The 19,873-nt window shown below is 37.7% G+C and overlaps 2 protein-coding genes across 2 annotated transcripts in view; one reads left to right on the plus strand and one right to left on the minus strand.

The window, feature by feature from the left end:
* Positions 1–658: 658 nt before the first annotated feature.
* Positions 659–19,873, minus strand: part of LOC140228627 (aldehyde dehydrogenase family 16 member A1-like) — a 49,925-nt gene continuing 30,710 nt past the window's right edge. Inside the window, exons 9-13 of the mRNA XM_072308874.1 lie at positions 8,529–8,686; positions 7,754–7,921; positions 5,250–5,454; positions 2,385–2,570; positions 659–1,977 (exon numbers count right to left, since the gene is read on the minus strand). Coding sequence (XP_072164975.1) covers positions 1,678–1,977; positions 2,385–2,570; positions 5,250–5,454; positions 7,754–7,921; positions 8,529–8,686 — 1,017 coding nt within the window. The 3' untranslated portion in view covers positions 659–1,677. The remainder of the gene's footprint in view (positions 1,978–2,384; positions 2,571–5,249; positions 5,455–7,753; positions 7,922–8,528; positions 8,687–19,873) is intronic.
* Positions 15,028–16,830, plus strand: LOC140228628 (uncharacterized). Its single transcript, XM_072308875.1, has one exon. The coding sequence runs from the start codon at positions 15,028–15,030 to the stop codon at positions 16,828–16,830; it is 1,803 nt and encodes a 600-aa protein (XP_072164976.1).

The raw sequence follows: 19,873 nt of genomic DNA on the forward strand, positions 1-19,873 counted from the left end.
AAGGGCGGGTTCAGACACATGGTGCATTATGGGGCTTCCTAATATTTTCCTACATACCAGGGTACTCAATACACAACTTTGAAACTTTGTAACATGGTGCAAGTACAGTCACTATTCAAAGCTCAATCGAACACGTACACTACATTGCCCATACGCTATGCATGCTATTACTGTATATCGCAAGAGCATAGTTGTATGTACAGCATATGAAAGTGCAAAATCTTACGGACATTAAAAACCTCACCTGGACTTGTTACACATGTCATATACATGCAATCCTTACGTAGCATACATGCTGTATTCATGTTCGCTATTGCATGGCTTTGACAATTTTCTAACGGCTATAATGAGTGGATGCACACAAGGAAAACACATACATAAAAAGGGCATTTATGTAATTAATTTGAGACTGAACTGCATGAGTGGTGAGTTTAAAATTCATTTCTTTTAAGTTATGAAGGGAATTGACAAACAGAAGAATATTAGGGGTACCTCTCAGGTGCTCTTCCATGTCACAAGTTAATTTTCAGGATATTGATACACTGCAAAAATAAAACAACTCTATCCTGCATGTCACTATCAATGCTACCTTAACTCTTTGACACTGCAAAGCTTGATGATAATTCTGTCAAGAACACGATCACGCTTCATAAGGATATAGTCTTACTGGATGCATCAATAAATGACTCTGAAGTGTTTAAAGGCAGTTATCAGGACCATGTAGCACATCATACGTATAATAATGAACTGGATAAGAACCATAATGCTACACGTTATTCTTCGGCTTTTGCAAGCATACATGCTTACTGGTATATCATTCAAATTGTTCAGTTCTTGCAGGTTCTAGTGCTCACACATAGATTAAACAAAATACCTACATGTTTAAAGGAACAGATTCAGTATATGACATCCCCACACCATAAGTCATGGGGATGGACATTTTGTTAGTGAGACAAATGCTGCTTTGTGCTCACCACAAGCAGTGAATGATTATTGTCAGAACACAAAGACAAGGAAAATGTTGATGTAGATCATATCAACTTTGCCTGAAGAGCTCCTGAACAAGCATGAAAGAGTAGAATACTGCTACATGTAATATGTTTAGTTCTGGCAAATGTCTTCCATTCCCAGCAACCATTACTCTGATCCACTCTCATATGAAGAGTGGGAGTAATATCAATATGACACTTTTCACACTTCACTGATCAAAGACATTCGATACAAGCACTTAGTGTACTAATATTCAAATTTGTAAACAATGTATTGTAGGATACTAATATAAGTAATCTTACATAACTGCAGTCAAAAGTAATAAAAACTGCCATGTAAAAATTTGTCAAACATACTTTCATGTTGTAAATTTCTACCTGTCATGATCATGTTAACTTTGGTTACATTTTGAATGTACACCAAAAATACTATATGAACCTGTCCCTTTATTTAATTGGGTGAATCAATACAGTACCTGATTCATAATTTGATTGTATTGACGAATCTTGTCCAACCGTGTTAGCAAAAAGAGCAAGTTTTCCTGTTAGGTCTCTTCAGATGACATCATTTATGTTATAACAGAGGTTCACATGTCAAATCTTATTTGCCATGGCACACTGACATTTTGATACCACTGTAAAGGAGCACAGTGGAAACTTGCCACATTTGTAGATACCCTGTAATGACCTAATTAGCATAGATGTCCCCCATTGGGATCCAGATGTTCTTCACCTCCACAGCATGATAGAGGAATTCTTCACCCTGGCCCTGAACTCTGTTCGCCCAGTCACGACCAGCTCCATAGTTCACCCATGTTCTCTTCAGATTTTCTGCTGATGTGTATTCCACAAACTTTGACCCCTCTGGTGAACCAAAGTACCACATGGCTTGGATGTCCTGGTGCTCAGTCAGGTACTTAGTGATGTGACCACTGTCCCCAGTGAGAATGTTAACCACTCCCCCAGGGAGATCAGAGGTGTCAAAGACCTGATGGCAGAGAATGCAGGGAGTCAATTGTCAGTACCAATACATTTTACATACACCATCACGACAATTGATTGTTCAAACACTATACTCTTAAAACAAAATAGAATTTTAAGTACTAGTAATAGATGCTTTACACTACTGGTATGTCTCCTCAACACCACTCATTAATTAGCATGAGACAGAGGGCTCTGTGATGTATATGTCCATGCAGTAACATTGTGGAGGAAAAACCAACACAATTACAACAGAAGTGATGAAAAAAAAAAAAACCCAAACAAACAAACAAACAGCACTACAGTTACTATACCCTGGGTGGAATCAGTGACTGGCACTGCCATTTCTCTCCCCCTCATAGTTAAATATTACCAAAACTTCTTATTGTATATCGACTACAATTTTTCTCCTACCTGGTAGAAGCCAAGAGCTGGCAATGGATACTTCTCACTGGGCACTGCAACCACAACATTTCCTCTGATGACAGCAGGGGCAAAGAGTGAGACGAAGGCAAGCAAGGGAAACTCATCTGGACAGACGATACCGATGACCCCGACAGGTTCATGGATCTTGACCGTTGCACCATACAGGGTGGTTTCCTGATTGTGATTGGATCAAGAATGAGTCACCTTCTTTTTAAAATCACATTCATTTTGACAAAAATCTGCCACATAAAGAAGAAAAGCAATGCTGTGGATGAGAAGGAATTTTTTGACAGATAAAAGAGAAAGTAGTGTATCAACACATAGCTCTAAAAAGTTTAACTGTCACAATTTATAGGTGTTAGAAAACTGCGTAAGTGACCCACCACAACAAAAGGATTTTAAAGCTGAGTCGAGAAAATTGAGTTTGAAGTCAGATCATCAAAATCGATCAAAATGATCAGATTTCTGTTTTTGGCATAATTTTGTAATCTAATGTATCATCTATCATCTGTCAAAATTTCGAAGCTAAGTGATCACAGGAAAGGCAAGAAATCAGCGTTTTTCTAGACCATGATTTTCCGACTTTCAACAGAACAGAAAGGTGTCAGAAGATTACGATCTAGGGCCGCAGATAGACTCCGCCCCTTGCAACAAGGGAGTGATCTTATTGGTCAGTGCATGACATCCTGGTTACTGATTAGTTGTGCGTAGACCGCTGGCGCTAAGCTTGAATGAACATCGCGGAGGTTGCTAGGAACATACCTTCTATTGTCAAGAGGTGAAAACTGTCTTACCTCCCCTTGATCATGATAGCGTTGAAAGGAAAACTATGAAGGCGTTTTTCTCGTAATCCACTTTCCTAAACCACTCGACATGCGCTATAAAATCATCTATACCTCTGCAACCGAGTACAGTTCGACCTCGATTATCCAGCCATGTTGGGACCGGCGCTCATCCGGATAAGCAAATTGGCCGGATATGGGAGACACAATGTAAATGTATATAGCTGCTGTCCAAGCTGCCGTCCCAGTGCACTGGCAGCTAGGCAGGTAGCGTACCCCGCAACGGTGGTGTAATCTATGCTAGCCTGCGCAAAATTGTATTCCCTTCTTCACAAAAATAAAGAATATATTTATGTGAAAATCATACATATTTACCTCATTAGATATTGAGAAACCTATCATGCACATCTTATGAAATTAGTGAAATAGATCCATGATTAGAAATGTTGCTATTGCGACTGTTATGCCTCCGCCATAATGCATGTTTCTCCTAATATGTCTATACATGTAGTACATGTGGACAATGTGTGATTACATTTTCACAAAATTGGCAAAATATTAAAATGACGTTTGTCACAAATGTGTTGAACGTTCACCTTCCTTGACCTAGGTTTAATTGGATGAATAGGAGAGCATGTACTTGGGGATTTCAGGACTTTAACTTGACTTTGACCCTTTCATAAGTTTATGCATTGAGTAATTTTCAAGGTATGGAGAAAAAGTGCAATTTCAGTATTGTAAAGTAAATTGTTACCATTTTCATCTGGCCTTTGACCCTAAAATTCATAAGAGAATCACTGTCAGGCAGAACATGCATAAATATGTACTAAGTTTCAAGATAACTTGAGTCACTTCCGAGATATGGAGGAAGAAGTAAGTTCAGCACTTTTACTTGATCTTTCAACATTTTGACCTTTGACCTTTTCAGCAAAAAACAGACATCCCAGAGAATCTCTATTGGGTTATACATGCATACACCAAGTTTACAAAAAAAATTAATCCTGCTGGCATTGCATGAATATGAGGGAAATAGTAAAATTTTGAAGTGTTGTCCTTGACCTTTGACCCCTGACCTTTGACCCCATGAACCCCAAATTCCCTTGATAATCACTGCCAGTCAGTACATGCATATATACTATGTTCCATGAAGATACCTTGAACAATTTCCAAGATTTAGAGAAAAAAGTGAAATTTGAACATTGTACTTGACCTTTGACCTCATGACCCCAAACTTTCACCAGAGAATCTGAATTGGGCAATACATATGTATACACTAAGTTTCAAGAAAATATCTTCAGGCATTGCATACATATAGGGAAATCGTGAAATTCTAAGCATTTGACCTTAACCTTTTGACCTTTGACCTTGAGCGTGTGCACCCAAAAGTTGATAGGCACAACTTCACCCCCTAATACACTTACATGCTAAGTTTCATTTGGATACCTCAAAAGGTTTTTTAGTTACGCTGTCCACAAAATTCATTACGGACAGACGGAAGGACGGAAACCCGAAAACATCTAAAAAGATGTTAAAGTTACTGTTTTTTCTCAATTTTTGGATGAAAAAAAAAAGTCCTTCACTGTGTGAACGCGTCCGGATAATACAGATTTCCGGATAAAAGGAGGCCAGATAATCGAGGTCGAACTGTACTTTCATGAGTCGTGTTGTATATGAAATTAAAGTGGAAGAGTAAGGGAATAATGACATTTTCAAAAAATCGTCATCCCCCGACTTTCGGATCCTTTTGTTGTAGTGGGTCACATAAGTTCTAAAGACTAACACTGGCAAATAAAATTGTCTCTGCAATTACATTACTCAAAGTCTTTATAGTCTCCACAATGATACATGAAGACTTGCTATTTGTCACACATAGAATCTACAAACTATTGGCTAAAAAAACAAAAATAATCGAGCATACCCTTCCCATATATCAAAGGTAGAAACTTGCTCTTTCCTGTGTAGCTGTGATGTGCCTGTCACTAGATTTTTTTTTGTCCACATCCCACTCCCTATCCAGAATGTCAAGACCTAGAAAAAAAAAAAAAAAAGGGATGTGGGATTATAAACTTACCTGCACAGTACCTCCATATTTGTCTGCATAGGCTCCCCAGTAGAACAACCTCTGGATGGACAAGTCCACTTCGTTCAGGGCACTCTTGAGGTCCTGTCCAGTAAGTCTGGCGATGCCCTGAGCAACCTCATCACGTCTCTGCTCCAAGTTCTCTGCCATGTAGTACACAATCTGGGCCCTGTTGTGAGCTGCTCTCTTGCCCCAGCTGCATGCAAGTACAGTTTGAATGCCTTGTTGAGGTGCAATACCATAAGTTCCTGGCACTCCCATTTTTAACTTATTAAACTAACATAAATTAGAAACCCCACAAATTAAAATATAGTCAACTTCAGCTCCATTCTCTGAAATGCCTTACATCACACACATACACAGATAAATTGCAAAAGTTTTAGCTCTTGCATTTTCCCCAGAAAAATATGAAAATCAACACATTACAAGTCTACACACAACCAAATACAGTGACACACATGAATGGAATAGTATAATCCACATATAGGAAGGACCACCTCCTCTAAAAAAAACAAACAAACTAGAAATGTCTCTACGGTGACTGTATGCCTCTGCCATAATGCATGATTCTTCTAATAGGTCTATAGTACATGTGGACAATGTGTGATGACAGTTTCACATAACTGGCAAAATATCAAAATGACATGTTTGTCACAAATGTGTTGAATGTTCACCTTCCTTGACCTACAATGTAGGTTTAATTGGATGAATGGGAGAGGATGTATTTTGGGATTTGAGGACTTTTACTTGACTTTGACCATTTTATAAGTTTATGGATTGAGTATTTTTCAAGGTATGGAGAAAAAGTGCAATTTCTGTATTGAATAGTAAATTGCTACCATTTTTTCATGGCCTTTGACTCTTGACCTTTGACCCTATAACCCTAAAATCCATAAGAGAATCACTGTCAGGCAGAACATGCATAAATATGTACTAAGTTTCGAGACAACTTGAGCCACTTCCAAGATGGAGGAAGAAGCAATTTCACTTGACCTTTGACCTTTTGACCTTTGACATTTTGGCAAAAAAAAAAAAAAAAAAAATCCCAGAGAATCTCTATTGGGTAATACATGTATACACCAAGTTAGAAGAAAAAATCCAGCAGGCACTGCATAACTGTGAGGGAAATAGTCAAATTTTGAAGAGTTGATCTTGACCTTTGACCCCTGACCTTTGACCCAATGACCACAAATTCCCTTGATAATCACTGCCAGTCAGTACATGCATATATACTATGTTCCATGAAGATACCTTGAACCATTTCCAAGATATGGAGAAAAAAAGTGAAATTTTAACATTTTCACCTGACCTTTGACCTTAGACCTCATGACCTGAAACTCTGACCAGAGAATCTGAATTGGGTAGTACTTGTATACACTAAGTTTCAAGACAATATATTCAGGCATTGCATAGATATGGGGGAAATAGTGAAATCTAGAGCATTTGACCTAGACCTTTTGACCTTTGACCTTAAGCACCCAAAAGTTGATAGGCACAACTTCATCCCCTCATACACATACATGCCAAGTTTCATTAGGATACCTTAAAAGGTTTTTTAGTTACGCTGTCCACAAAATTTGATTATGGACAGATGGAAGGACGGATGGACGGAAGGACGGAAGGACGGACGGACAACCCGAAAACATAATGCCTCCGGCACCACTTTGTGGCGGAGGCATAAAAGAGAACCAGAATCTTGCGCTTATCTGAGTATTGCAAGTTCACCTTCCATGCATTCTTGCAGACTTCTACCGTACCTGTCCAAGATTGCAAACTTGGGGAAGGGGGCAGCTTTGAGGGCCTCCATGGGGGCATGGTGTCCATTTGCACATTCCATCACACTGGTAAAAATACCTGCCATTAACACTGTAGTAGAAAAGTTGACTATGCAGTTTAAAAAGAAAAAAAGACCAAAATGTAATCCCTGCCAAGCCCCCCGGATTTACCATAAATAACCTTAAAGTGCATTTAGTAATGTATTAACTCAGAGTCTTTCTGGTTTTACCTCTTTAACAGTCATCAATATACTTACCTTTAGTATTAACTTTGCTCTATCACTTCTGGTTCTAGAGAAGAAGATTTTTAAAGATTTTTAAAGATTCCTTAACGGGGGGAAGGCATGGTGCCAATTTGAACAAATTGAGATCCTATCGCCCTCAGGATGCTACCTGCTTAATTTGGTAAAAATCTGTCATAGGGTTTTTCAGAAGAAGATGAAAATGTAAAAAGTTTATGCACGACACATGCTGGACACTGGACAAAGAGGGATTGCAATAGCTCACTCAAGCCTTTGGCTAAGGAGAGCTAAACAACCCTCAAACAAACTTGATAAAAGAATCACTCAAAGATACCTTGAAATAAAAGAAAGATTTGAAATAAGTCTGTGGAATACAATCATTCCTAATTATTATCTTTGAAGTTACAATTGTACCTTAAAAACTATGAGGATACCTGTAGACAGTAATAATCACAGTGAGTGCAGTGAACTCACTCACCCTGGAGCAGCCTTATGTGCAGCTTCCACAGCGTTCCTCACATCTTTCCTGTTGCTATCAGAAACCAGGGCCACCACCTGATTCTCTGTGTCCATGACTGGTCTGGAGTACATACCATCTGGTCTCTTCTGGGCACCACCATAGTATAGCTTGTAGGTGCGGTCAATGCTGAACAGTGGGCAAATGAGGATACCAGGGTTAATGACATTCTGTACAGTTATTCAGTGGGTTTTATTCTGCAGTTTTTAGAATTATGTTATTTCCCCTCAAAAAAGAAGAAGAAGAAAGAATAAAACAGTATTCAGCTACATAGGTGTCTGAAGTACATCAGAATCACAGAAATACAGCACAGAAACATCTACTGCAGTTTGCTGTTGCGGTTGGTTACATTTTACTTGCTACCGTTGGCTGCTCTTTCTAACAAAATTAAAACCAGTGTTGGATTCTCTTGGCCAGTCATTGACACAATGTCATATGTCAGTTTTTATCACTGCCATACCTATCATGACACAACTGCAACTCCAGCACGCTAAAGTGGCAAATATGCTTTCTGGCACTCTTAGGTTGTGCATCAAGTGCTTTGGAAACAGCCAAACATCTAGAACAACAAAAAAGCATATTTAGGATTACTACAAACAACATTTTCTTGTGCCCTAATGCATAACTTGTAAAAGACTATAGACAATGATGGTTTTGCCTGTTCGGAAATGTGCCAAGCCAGTCTAATGCTGATAAATACATATTTAAAAAAAAAAAAAATATCAAGTAAGCTCACCTTGGTGCAGGGAAGCCATCTACTTGAACAGTGGACTGTGCTGGCAGGTTGTCGGTGGGAATGTTGGGAACATGGCTGCCAAATATTTTGATGTCAACGTCTACACTGCCTGGCTTTACCTTCTCCATCCAAGACGGAATGACATATTCATATAATCCCTGGTGATGTGGTAAAAGATGTACAAAATGATAAAACACACTGTGAATAGTCATGATATCCATTTTTGACTAACTACATATCCACTTGATGAAAATAAATGAAAATGAACGTATCACTTACTTCAAATGACACATACTGTAAATATGTCAGCTTTACCAGCTTAGAAGTTACACGCTATCTAAAACTGCATAAATGAAGATGAATGTTCATGGGAAACACTGTGTAAAAGCTGCCTTGTTGAACTGCCCACACAGAATCAATCACTATTCATGAATACTCATTCAAACAAAATTTGACTATCACTAGAATGAATTTACAGTGTATTTTTTACACGATTAGAGAGTCTGCGGCTTTTGAAATTCATTTTCTAGAACACTGAGCTAGAAAATGTCAGAGCTGTTGATTTCTGTTTAATGTATTTTGAATTTGACTTGAAAAGTTCGGACGCTTTGATCATTGTCTTTAGAACAAGGCAAGTGCCATAATGTGTCTCGCCCATTCGCGTACAAGAAATTATACACGAATGGGATATAACAGACAAAAAAAGAGATGTAATAGATAACAAGAGACCCGGGGGTCACGCGCTCACCTGAGTATCGCAATTTCACCTTCCATGCATTCTTGCACACTCATACCTGAGAACATTGGAAACTTATGTCTGCATATATGGATCCCCCTCCTCAACTCCAGGGTGGGGGGGGGGGGGCAGGCAGCCCTGGATCTGCAATGAACAAACTTGGAACTAAAGTCATCAATGTACAAACTCATGGTATTAACTTTGCTTTACCATTTCTGGTTCCAGAGTAGAAGATTTCAAATATTCCTTAATGTGGCGGGGGGGGGGGGGGGGGGGGGGGGGCCTAGGGGGCCCCAAGAGAAACATGGTGCCCATTTGAAGGAATTGAGATTCTATCCCCCTAGGGATGCTACCTGCTAAGTTTGGTCAAAATTCATCATGAGGTTTTCAAAAAGAAGATGAACATGTACAATTCAGGTCCCATTAGGACCCATCCCCATCCCCTCTCCTGGGTCCAAAAGGGGGGGGGGATACCCCTGATTCCACCAATCCCATGAACAAACTTGAAACTACAGTCATCAATGTACTAACTCATAGTATTATCTAAGCCCTGTCACTTCTAGTTCTAGAGAAGATTTTTAAAGATTCCTTAATTCTAGGGGGTTTAGGCCCCCTGGGGGCCCCCAGGTGGGCCATGGTGCCCATTTGAACAAATTGAGATCCTATCCTGCTAGGGATGCTACCTACCAAATTTGGTGAGAATCAGACATGGGGATCTCAAAGTGAAGATGAAAATGTACAATTTAGGCCCCAGAAGGACCCCTCACAAGCCCTCTCCCCTGGGTCCCAAGGGGGGCACCCCTGATTCCACTCTGAACAAACTTGAAACTACAGTCATCAATGTACTAACTCATAGTATTAACTAAGCCCTATCACTTTTGGTTCTAGAGAAGAAGATTTTTAAAGATTCCTTAATTCTAGGGGGTTTGGGCCCCCCTGCCCCCCCCCCCCCCAGGTGGGCCATGGTGCCCATTTGAACAAATTTAGAACCTATCCCCCTAGGGATGCTACCTGCCAAGTTTGGTGAAAATCGGTCATAGGGGTTCTCAAGAAGAAGATGAAAATGTAAAAAGTTTACGCACAACGGACGACGCACGACGGACGCTGGATGAAGGGCGATCGCAATAGCTCACTTGAGCCTTCGGCTCAGGTGAGCTAAAAAGAGATATAAAAGGGTAAAAAGTTATGACCCATAATAGAAACGCCCTATAAAAACTTAACATTGGGCTCTAAAAGTTCGTTGACCCATGCTTATGACCATTGACCTTGTGGTGACCATCCCTCCCCAAGGGACATCTACCATCCAAGTTTAGTCACAAACGGACCTTTGAATCAAAAGTTATGACCCATAATAGAAACGCGCCATAAAAACATAACATTGGGCTCTAAAAGTTCATTGACCACTGCTTGTGACCTTTGACCTTGTGGTGATCGACTCCCCAAGGGACATCTACCATCCAAGTTTAGTCACAAACGGACCTATGGATCAAAAGTTATGACCCATAATAGAAACGCGCCATAAAAACTTAACATTGGGCTCTAAAAATTTGTTGACCCATGCTTGTGACCATTGACTTTGTGGTGACCATCCACTCCCCAAGGGACATCTACCATCCAAGTTTAGTCACAAATGGACCTATGAATCAAAAGTTATGACCCGTGAAAAAGATGGCAGCGCACACTAACGCGTGAACACGTGTGGATTTTCGTGCCCTGAATTTATTTCAATTTTAGTCTTAATACTGCTATTTTTTACATCGTATGGACAGTTGTGAACGCAAGAATGGACCCAACCTCCAGCCCGGCGAAGAAAAAGGTAAAAACAGGCACTCTTTCTGATGTTTCTGTGATTCCAAACGAAAACTTGAGTGCACCTACAGCGATGCCGGACGATGAAGAACAAGCCCCGGCATGGGCCCGGGCGTTTGAAGCCCGTATGCACGCTAGATTTGAGCAGCTGGCTGCGGATTGCCGAAACAGCCACGGCCTTCTCGAGCATGAGATTGGCGAGGTATCTGACAAAGTAAGCAAACTGGAAATTGCATTAGCTAAGGCAGAAGAGAAAATCGACGACCTAGAAAACCGCTCGCGGAGATCTAACATTGTTATTTTCAATCTGCCAGAAACGGAAGGAGATGATGCCCATGAGGCTAGCGCGAGTTTGAAATCAGTGAAGCTCCTACTTGCTGAGGCCAAGATCAACATAAACATTGAAGACGAGACCTCCAGAATCCATCGCACACCTACATACCGTAGCAACCAGCAGAACTCTCGCCCTCGCCCTATTCATATCGGGTTCAACAGTTATCGAGTAAAAGAACGAGTCAAGAAGGAGCTGATAAAGTTTGTTTCAGGCCCAGACCAGAGATGCAGAAAGATTTTTGTCAACGATGATATGTCTAAGCGGGTGTTGGACCAAAGAAAGGCTCAGCTGACCAAGTTCAAAGCTCTCAAGGAAAAAGGCTTCAAGCCTTTTTTTATCTACCCAGCCATTCTGAAGGCGAGAGATTCTTCGGGCAGGATCGTAACACCAACGGCAAATACCGACGTTCCCAGAGGAAGTTAAACAAGGTGTCTTGTTTCATGCTTCAGATTTTTTTTTTTTTCGGATTTTTTTTTTTTTTCATATTCGCTGTTGTATGCTTTTTAAACTGTTTTTCGTGATTATAAAGGCATCTCAGGATGGAAGTCCAGTTAGAGACATGTGGAAGATCTGGTACACAAGAAGAATATCAACATTAACTACTGATAACTGATATACTGTTGCAGAATATACCGAACCAATGTTACTTCTTGAGAGAAAAAAAAGGAGAGGAAGCCGATTTGAAAACTCCAAGACTTTATTCCATTTTCTGGTAATGTTGTCTGCACTTGGCTGTATTATTGTTTGCAAGCTTTTTATTTCATTCTGATCGAGTTCTAATTGATATCGTTTGTTTCACTGTATACAAAGTAGAATTAGTGGTACAGTAGTTAGTAACTTGTATAATGGGTGTGTTTTGTTGTTATTTTAGTTTAGTACTGGTTAAAGAGAAGAAGTCAATACAATTGATTATACATTACACTCATAATAGATTCTTATTATTTTTTCAAATGTTATTATCATTTTTAATATTTTTTTTTTCAAATTTTTGATCTTTAAGAATAAGATCTTCATAATGCAAGTTTGTTGTAAAAGATTTTATTGGTGTATTTTAAAGTAAAATACCCCTTTTTTTCTTTCGTTGATATCTTTACTGTGGAAAACTAAATAAGGTAAACTTATTTTTATTTTATTTGGAATAGTAATTACATTTAATTAATATAACTTATGTGGATTCCATTACGTTGTTAGCAGAAAAAAAAAGGAAAGTTTTTTTTTTTCTTTTGAGGGGGGACCTGAATGGTTGTAGTATTGACTGTTCATATGATATATTTTGTATTTCATTTTTATTTTGTACCAATTCATATGTAATATGAAGGGCACGATTATGATATGTGTTTACGCCCCCATGCGCCGGTGGCCATTGAGGCCACTCCAAAAGTTGCACTTTTGGCCCGGGCCGTTTCACAATTTGAGGCCCGGTGCCATTCTATCTTGTGCACCCATCCTTTTGTTTGTTTTTTTCCAATTGTTTTTCTTTTTTTAATCATACCACTTTTTTCTAATCTCACAGCAGCCGCAAGTATTAGTATTCAGTATGTTTTTGTATCTCATAATTTTAATTTGTTGGCAGTTATTTTGTCTCAGGTGCTCTTGCTCTCAAACTTATTGAAAGTCCTGTATAAAGGTAATAAGAAATGGACTGTTTTCCCGACATTACAAATATGGATTTAAAACTTGCAACATTTAATTGCAGGGGAATTCAAGATCATGTAAAAAGACGCAAAATTTTTCATTATTTAAGATCCATTGAGAGTGATATAATTTTTCTTCAGGAAACCCACTCTTCAAAATCGGATGAACAATTTTGGATGCAACAATGGGGTGAAAAATCATGGTTTTCCAGCCATTCTTCAAACAGTAGAGGTGTAGCCATTCTAATTTGAAATAGGGTTTCATTGGTCCTTGACTCTTCTTACATTGACCCTAATGGAAGATACCTCATTATATCTGCTAGTATTAATGAAGTTCCTTTAGTTTTAGTAAATTTGTACGGTCCAAATAATGATGACCCCAATTTTTTTCTTGAAGTCTTTAACAAAGTAGACCAATTTAAATACGCTTCTATTATATGTGCTGGGGATTTTAATGCTGTTTTGGGCCATCTGGACTATCAAGGGGGTAGGGACACCCACTCTAATGTCAAATCAAGTGAAATGTTAACAACACTTATGGAAGAATTTAATCTTTGTGATATTTGGCGTACTTTTAATCCAAACCTTAAACAATACACCAGACATCAAAAAAATCCTAAAGTGTTATCCAGGATTGATTATATTCTTGTTTCTGATAACTTTGTTACTAATTGTTCGCAATCAAAAATAAGTCCAGGTATTCAATCTGACCATTCCCTCGTTACATTAAATTTTAAAGGTGCCCAACCACTAAGGGGTCCAGGATTTTGGAAATTGAACTGTCAGTATTTACACAAAGATTCAGATTTTTGTACAATCATTAGGGACAACATTGAAGAATTTAAACTTATTAATTTTAAAAGTAATTGTAATCCAAATATTTTATGGGATGCGCTTAAATGTACCATTACCGGCATATGTATAGAATACTGTGCACGTAAAAAGAAAGAAAAGAATTTCGTAAAAAGAGAACTTCTGCGGGAAATAGAGGAGATAGAAAAAAAATTGAGTGTTGACTTAAATGATGATGAGCTTCTTAATGAGAAGGATTTTTTAACCCAAGCCTTAAATGATATTTTGGATGAAGAAACCAAAGGTTTAATTATTCGCTCGCGCATTCGTTGGATTGAAGAAGGGGAAAAAAGTTCAAAATATTTTTGTAATTTAGAAAAGAGGTCTGGAGAGAAGAAAAATATTTTTAAATTAAAGAATGATGATGATGAGATTATTGTTAAGCAGGACACAATATTGGAAGAAATTTATTCATTTTATCAGCTCTTATACTCAAAACAATGTGATAACAATTTAGGTGATGAAAAAGATGTTTTTTTAAATTCTATTGATATTCCCCAATTAAATGAAGTTGATAAGGATTTTCTTGATAAACCACTTTCAAAGAAGGAATTGTATGATACAATTACCTCAATGAAACATAACAGGTCACCAGGTTTGGATGGGCTACCCATAGAATTTTATATCGTGTTTTGGAAAGACATTTCTGATTTACTTTTAGATTCGTTTAATTTTTCCCTGCAGAATGGACTAATGTCTAGTTCACAAAGAAATGGAGTCATTACTTTGATTCCCAAAAAAGATAAAGATCATTCCTTTTTGAAAAACTTCAGACCAATTTCTCTTTTAACAGTAGACTATAAAATTTTAGCCAAAACTTTAGCAAATCGTTTAAAAAAATGTCTCTCGGATTTGATCCATCCAGATCAATCTGGTTTTTTAAAAGGAAGGAATATTGGAAATAACATTCGCTTAATTATTGATATAATAGAATATACAGATTTAAAGCAAATTCCTGGAGCAATTCTTCTCCTTGATATTCAGAAAGCTTTTGACAGTGTTTCGCATGATTACTTGTATCGGGTAATGAGAAAGTTTAATTTTAGTGATAAATTTATTGATTGGATAAAGGTATTTTACTCAGGTAGGAAAAGCTATGTTTCAAATTATGGACATTTGACTACACCAATAAATATGGAACGAGGTATTTTCCAAGGGTGTCCTATATCCCCATACCTGTTTTTGTTGGTTATCGAGTCTATGGCTCTTGCTATTAGACAAAACCTAAATATTAAAGGTATCCCAGTGGGCGAAAATGATTTGAAAATTTCTTTGCTAGCAGATGACTCTACTTGTTTCATTGACGGTTCACAAAACTCGTTTAAATCACTTTTTGATACTATTGGTTCATTTTCTGAGAGTTCTGGCTGTAAGCTTAACATCTCTAAATCAGAAGCAATTTGGATCGGTTCTTTAAAGGGTTCTCAAAAATTTCCATTTTCGGAGAAAGGTCTTAAATGGAATAAGTCTACTTTTAAAACTCTGGGTATTCATTTTTCTTTGAACATAAGTAATCTGTATGATCTTAACCACAAGACAAAGCTTAAATCCATTGAAAATATTTTGAATTGTTGGCGTGTAAGAAATTTATCTCTGGTCGGGAAGATCTGTGTTATAAAGACCCTATTGCTGCCTCAACTTCTGTATTATTTTTCGGTATTATGTATAAAAATACCAAAGAAATTTTTTAGACAAATAAACACAATACTATATAAATTTATATGGAGTGGTGGAAGTGATAGGGTCAAAAGACACCTCTTGTGTAATGATTACTCTTTGGGTGGTTTAAAAATGATTGATCCATACATGTTTTCGATTGCACAAAAAATGACATGGGTCAAAATGCTTCTTGATGATAACTATCAAAGTATATGGAAATTTATTGAATTATGTGTTTTAGATGATTTTAGTGGTAGAAAAGATATATTGTGGAAAGCACATCCCCCTGCATGTATTTTGAACAAATTAGGCTCAAGTCAATTAGCCGAATCTCTTCAAACATGGTACATTTTTAGAGAAAAAATTGTTAAAGATGAATTTAATACAGCTTTTTCTGCAATTGGTTCTTGTCAATGCATTTGGTTTAACAGAAGTATTCGTTCAAAATCCAAACAATACTTCTTGTATGAAGATTGGTTAGACAAAGGTATTGTCTTTATAAGTGATCTACTCAACCCTCCCCATCCAGGTTATAAATTATTTGAAGAACTGATTTTGGATTACGATATTAGCAAAAAGGACAGGCGGAAATACAATTTTTTATTGAAAAATATTCCAAAAGATTGGTTTGTTTCCTCTGATTTAACTCCAGACAAAATATTTGAGGAAATTAAAGCAAAACTTTTAAAGACTCAAAAAAATCCAAAGTTCGCTTACAGTATAATACAAGAAACATGTTATCCAGAAAGACAGACTGTATTTTGGAGTGACCTCCAAGAGTCCGAAGAAATCAATTGGGAAAAGGTTCATGTGAACAACTTTTTATGTACCATAAATACACGTATTCGATCTTTTTATTTTAAGCTATTTCACAGAGCTATAGGTTTGAATAACTTTCTATATAAAATTAAAAGAAAAGATTCTCCCAATTGCTCATTTTGTAAGAATGCCCCTGAAACCTATATTCATATTTTTGTTCAATGTCCTTCAGTTCAACCCATTTGGGAGGATACTCTTAAAGCTATCTCTCAGAAAATCAATAAGCCACTAAATGTTTCATTATTTGAACAAATGTTTGGTTTTGATTCTGATAAATTTTTGACATATCTTTTTCTTTTACTTAAATATTATGTTTATATTTGTAAATTTCAAAATAAACCACCAAGCTTTAAAGGTTATAAATCGTATGTCATAGCCAACAAGGAGCTTGAGTATAATATTGCTAAAAGAAATAACAAACTTTCGATTCATTTCAGGAAATGGAGATTTGATCTGTAAATAGTATTTTTAGTTTTGCAGACGACATCTCACATGGGTCTGTATGAGTAGTTTTAACATTGGCATGTTTTGATGGTATACAATGTGTATGTATTTTACATGTTTCTGCAGAATCAGCCATAATTTTGTATTATGTATAATTCAAGAAGTTGGTTATTTTATCTGTTCTGTGGAATTGGGTGATTCAAAAGCTTTTTTGGTTTTTAAGGCTACATTGCCCATACAGGTCTGTGGATGATGTCTTATGGGACATTGTATTAATTTGTTAAACAGGAAAGCTTAATTGCTATTGTCAAATACATGTAGCCATGTATTCGTATCTTTATCTATAAATTGAAAAACCCCTCATCTTCAATAAGTTATATATATATATTTTTAATGTAACACAATTTTTCATATTCTTAGTACAAATTGTACATATTCTGTATGTGTCATGTTAGTGACACTTAATGTGGATGGGGTACAAATTTTCATGAGACAGAAGGACTGCCTTGATTTTCCCTTACTAGTAAGTTAGATTACTACTAGTATACTGTACTAGGATTGTAGGTACATGGATGTTGAGATATTTTATCATTTGTTAAACCTGAAAGAATGTTATGTACAATAGTACATACATGTACTTATTTGGGTTTTGTATGAGTATTATGCAAAATTTGTTTACATGGTTTATGCTGTTTTAGGTTGTCTTCCATTCCAGCGAGTCACATACAGTTTATACTGCCAGCAGGTTTCGGGAATGACTCCGGCTTTCCGTTGGCGGCCTTGTGTGCCTGCTGGGTGGGTTTGCTGCTCTCTCTATTCCGGCCTAACCCGATCGGCTCTGTGAGCAGATTCCATTTTGTATATTGATTATTGTGTGTGGGTATGCATCTTTGCGTAAGTGTATGAAGAAAGAAGGGTCGAGTAAAGAGTATCGTAACAGTGGGTGGATGATTTGTCATGTTTAACTAAAAATGTAACACTCGAATAAAGAATGGAGTCTGCCAGGGGCCCGAATTGGTGCTGGTGGATTGAGCGGCGGTCCGGCTGGCATGTTCGCGGGCTTGTCGGCGGTTTGCTTGGGACATCTCTCGTAATCCTACATTATTTTGCTTTAAGATGATTTGTGAAAATGGGTGACAACTGCTATTTGTGAAATACTTGGTATGGCTGCTTTTTTTTGTTTTGTTTTGTTTTGTTTTGTTTTATTTTCATTTTTATTTTTTGCTTTGATTGTTTTAATGTTATGTATGATTTGTTTTTGAAAATCAATAAAAAAAAAAAACAAAAAAAAAAAACAGTTCATTTGTGCCGAAATAAACTGTTGGTGAATACAGCAAAAAAAAAAAAAAAAAAAAAAAAAAAAAAAAAGTTATGACCCGTAATAGAAACGCGCCATAAAAACTTAACATTGGGCTCTAAAAGTTTATTGACCCCTGCTTGTGACCTTTGACCTTGTGGTGATCATCCACTCTCCAAGGGACATCTACCATCCAAGTTTAGTCACAAATGGAGTCATGGATCAAAAGTTATGACCCATAATAGAAACGCGCCATAAAAACTTAACATTGGGCTCTAAAAGTTCATTGACCCGTGCTTGTGACCATTGACTTTGTGGTGACCATCCACTCCCCAAGGGACATCTACCATCCAAGTTTAGTCACAAATGGACCTATGAATCAAAAGTTATGACCCATAATAGAAACGCACCATAAAAACTTAACATTGGGCTCTAAAAGTTCGTTGACCCCTGCTTGTGACCTTTGACCTTGTGGTGATCATCCACTCCCCAAGGGACATCTACCATCCAAGTTTAGTCACAAATGGAGTCATGGATCAAAAGTTATGACCCATAATAGAAACGCGCCATAAAATCTTAACATTGGGCTCTAAAAGTTCATTGACCCGTGCTTGTGACCATTGACTTTGTGGTGACCATCCACTCCCCAAGGGACATCTACCATCCAAGTTTAGTCACAAATGGACCTATGAATCAAAAGTTATGACCCATAATAGAAATGCGCCATAAAAACTTAACATTGGGCTCTAAAAGTTTATTGACCCCTGCTTGTGACCTTTGACCATGTGGTGATCATCCACTCTCCAAGGGACATCTACCATCCAAGTTTAGTCACAAATGGAGTCATGGATCAAAAGTTATGACCCATAATAGAAACGCGCCATAAAAACTTAACATTGGGCTCTAAAAGTTCATTGACCCGTGCTTGTGACCATTGACTTTGTGGTGACCATCCACTCCCCAAGGGACATCTACCATCCAAGTTTAGTCACAAATGGACCTATGAATCAAAAGTTATGACCCATAATAGAAACGCGCCATAAAAACTTAACATTGGGCTCTAAAAGTTCATTGACCCGTGCTTGTGACCATTGACTTTGTGGTGACCATCCACTCCCCAAGGGACATCTACCATCCAAGTTTAGTCACAAATGGACCTATGAATCAAAAGTTATGACCCATAATAGAAACGCGCCATAAAAACTTAACATTGGGCTCTAAAAGTTTATTGACCCCTGCTTGTGACCTTTGACCATGTGGTGATCATCCACTCTCCAAGGGACATCTACCATCCAAGTTTAGTCACAAATGGAGTCATGGATCAAAAGTTATGACCCATAATAGAAACGCGCCATAAAATCTTAACATTGGGCTCTAAAAGTTCATTGACCCGTGCTTGTGACCATTGACTTTGTGGTGACCATCCACTCCCCAAGGGACATCTACCATCCAAGTTTAGTCACAAATGGACCTATGAATCAAAAGTTATGACCCATAATAGAAATGCGCCATAAAAACTTAACATTGGGCTCTAAAAGTTTATTGACCCCTGCTTGTGACCTTTGACCATGTGGTGATCATCCACTCTCCAAGGGACATCTACCATCAAAGTTTAGTCACAAATGGAGTCATGGATCAAAAGTTATGACCCATAATAGAAACGCGCCATAAAAACTTAACATTGGGCTCTAAAAGTTCATTGACCCGTGCTTGTGACCATTGACTTTGTGGTGACCATCCACTCCCCAAGGGACATCTACC

The sequence above is a fragment of the Diadema setosum genome, chromosome 5, assembly GCF_964275005.1.
Source record: "Diadema setosum chromosome 5, eeDiaSeto1, whole genome shotgun sequence".
Taxonomy (NCBI): Eukaryota; Metazoa; Echinodermata; class Echinoidea; order Diadematoida; family Diadematidae; genus Diadema; species Diadema setosum.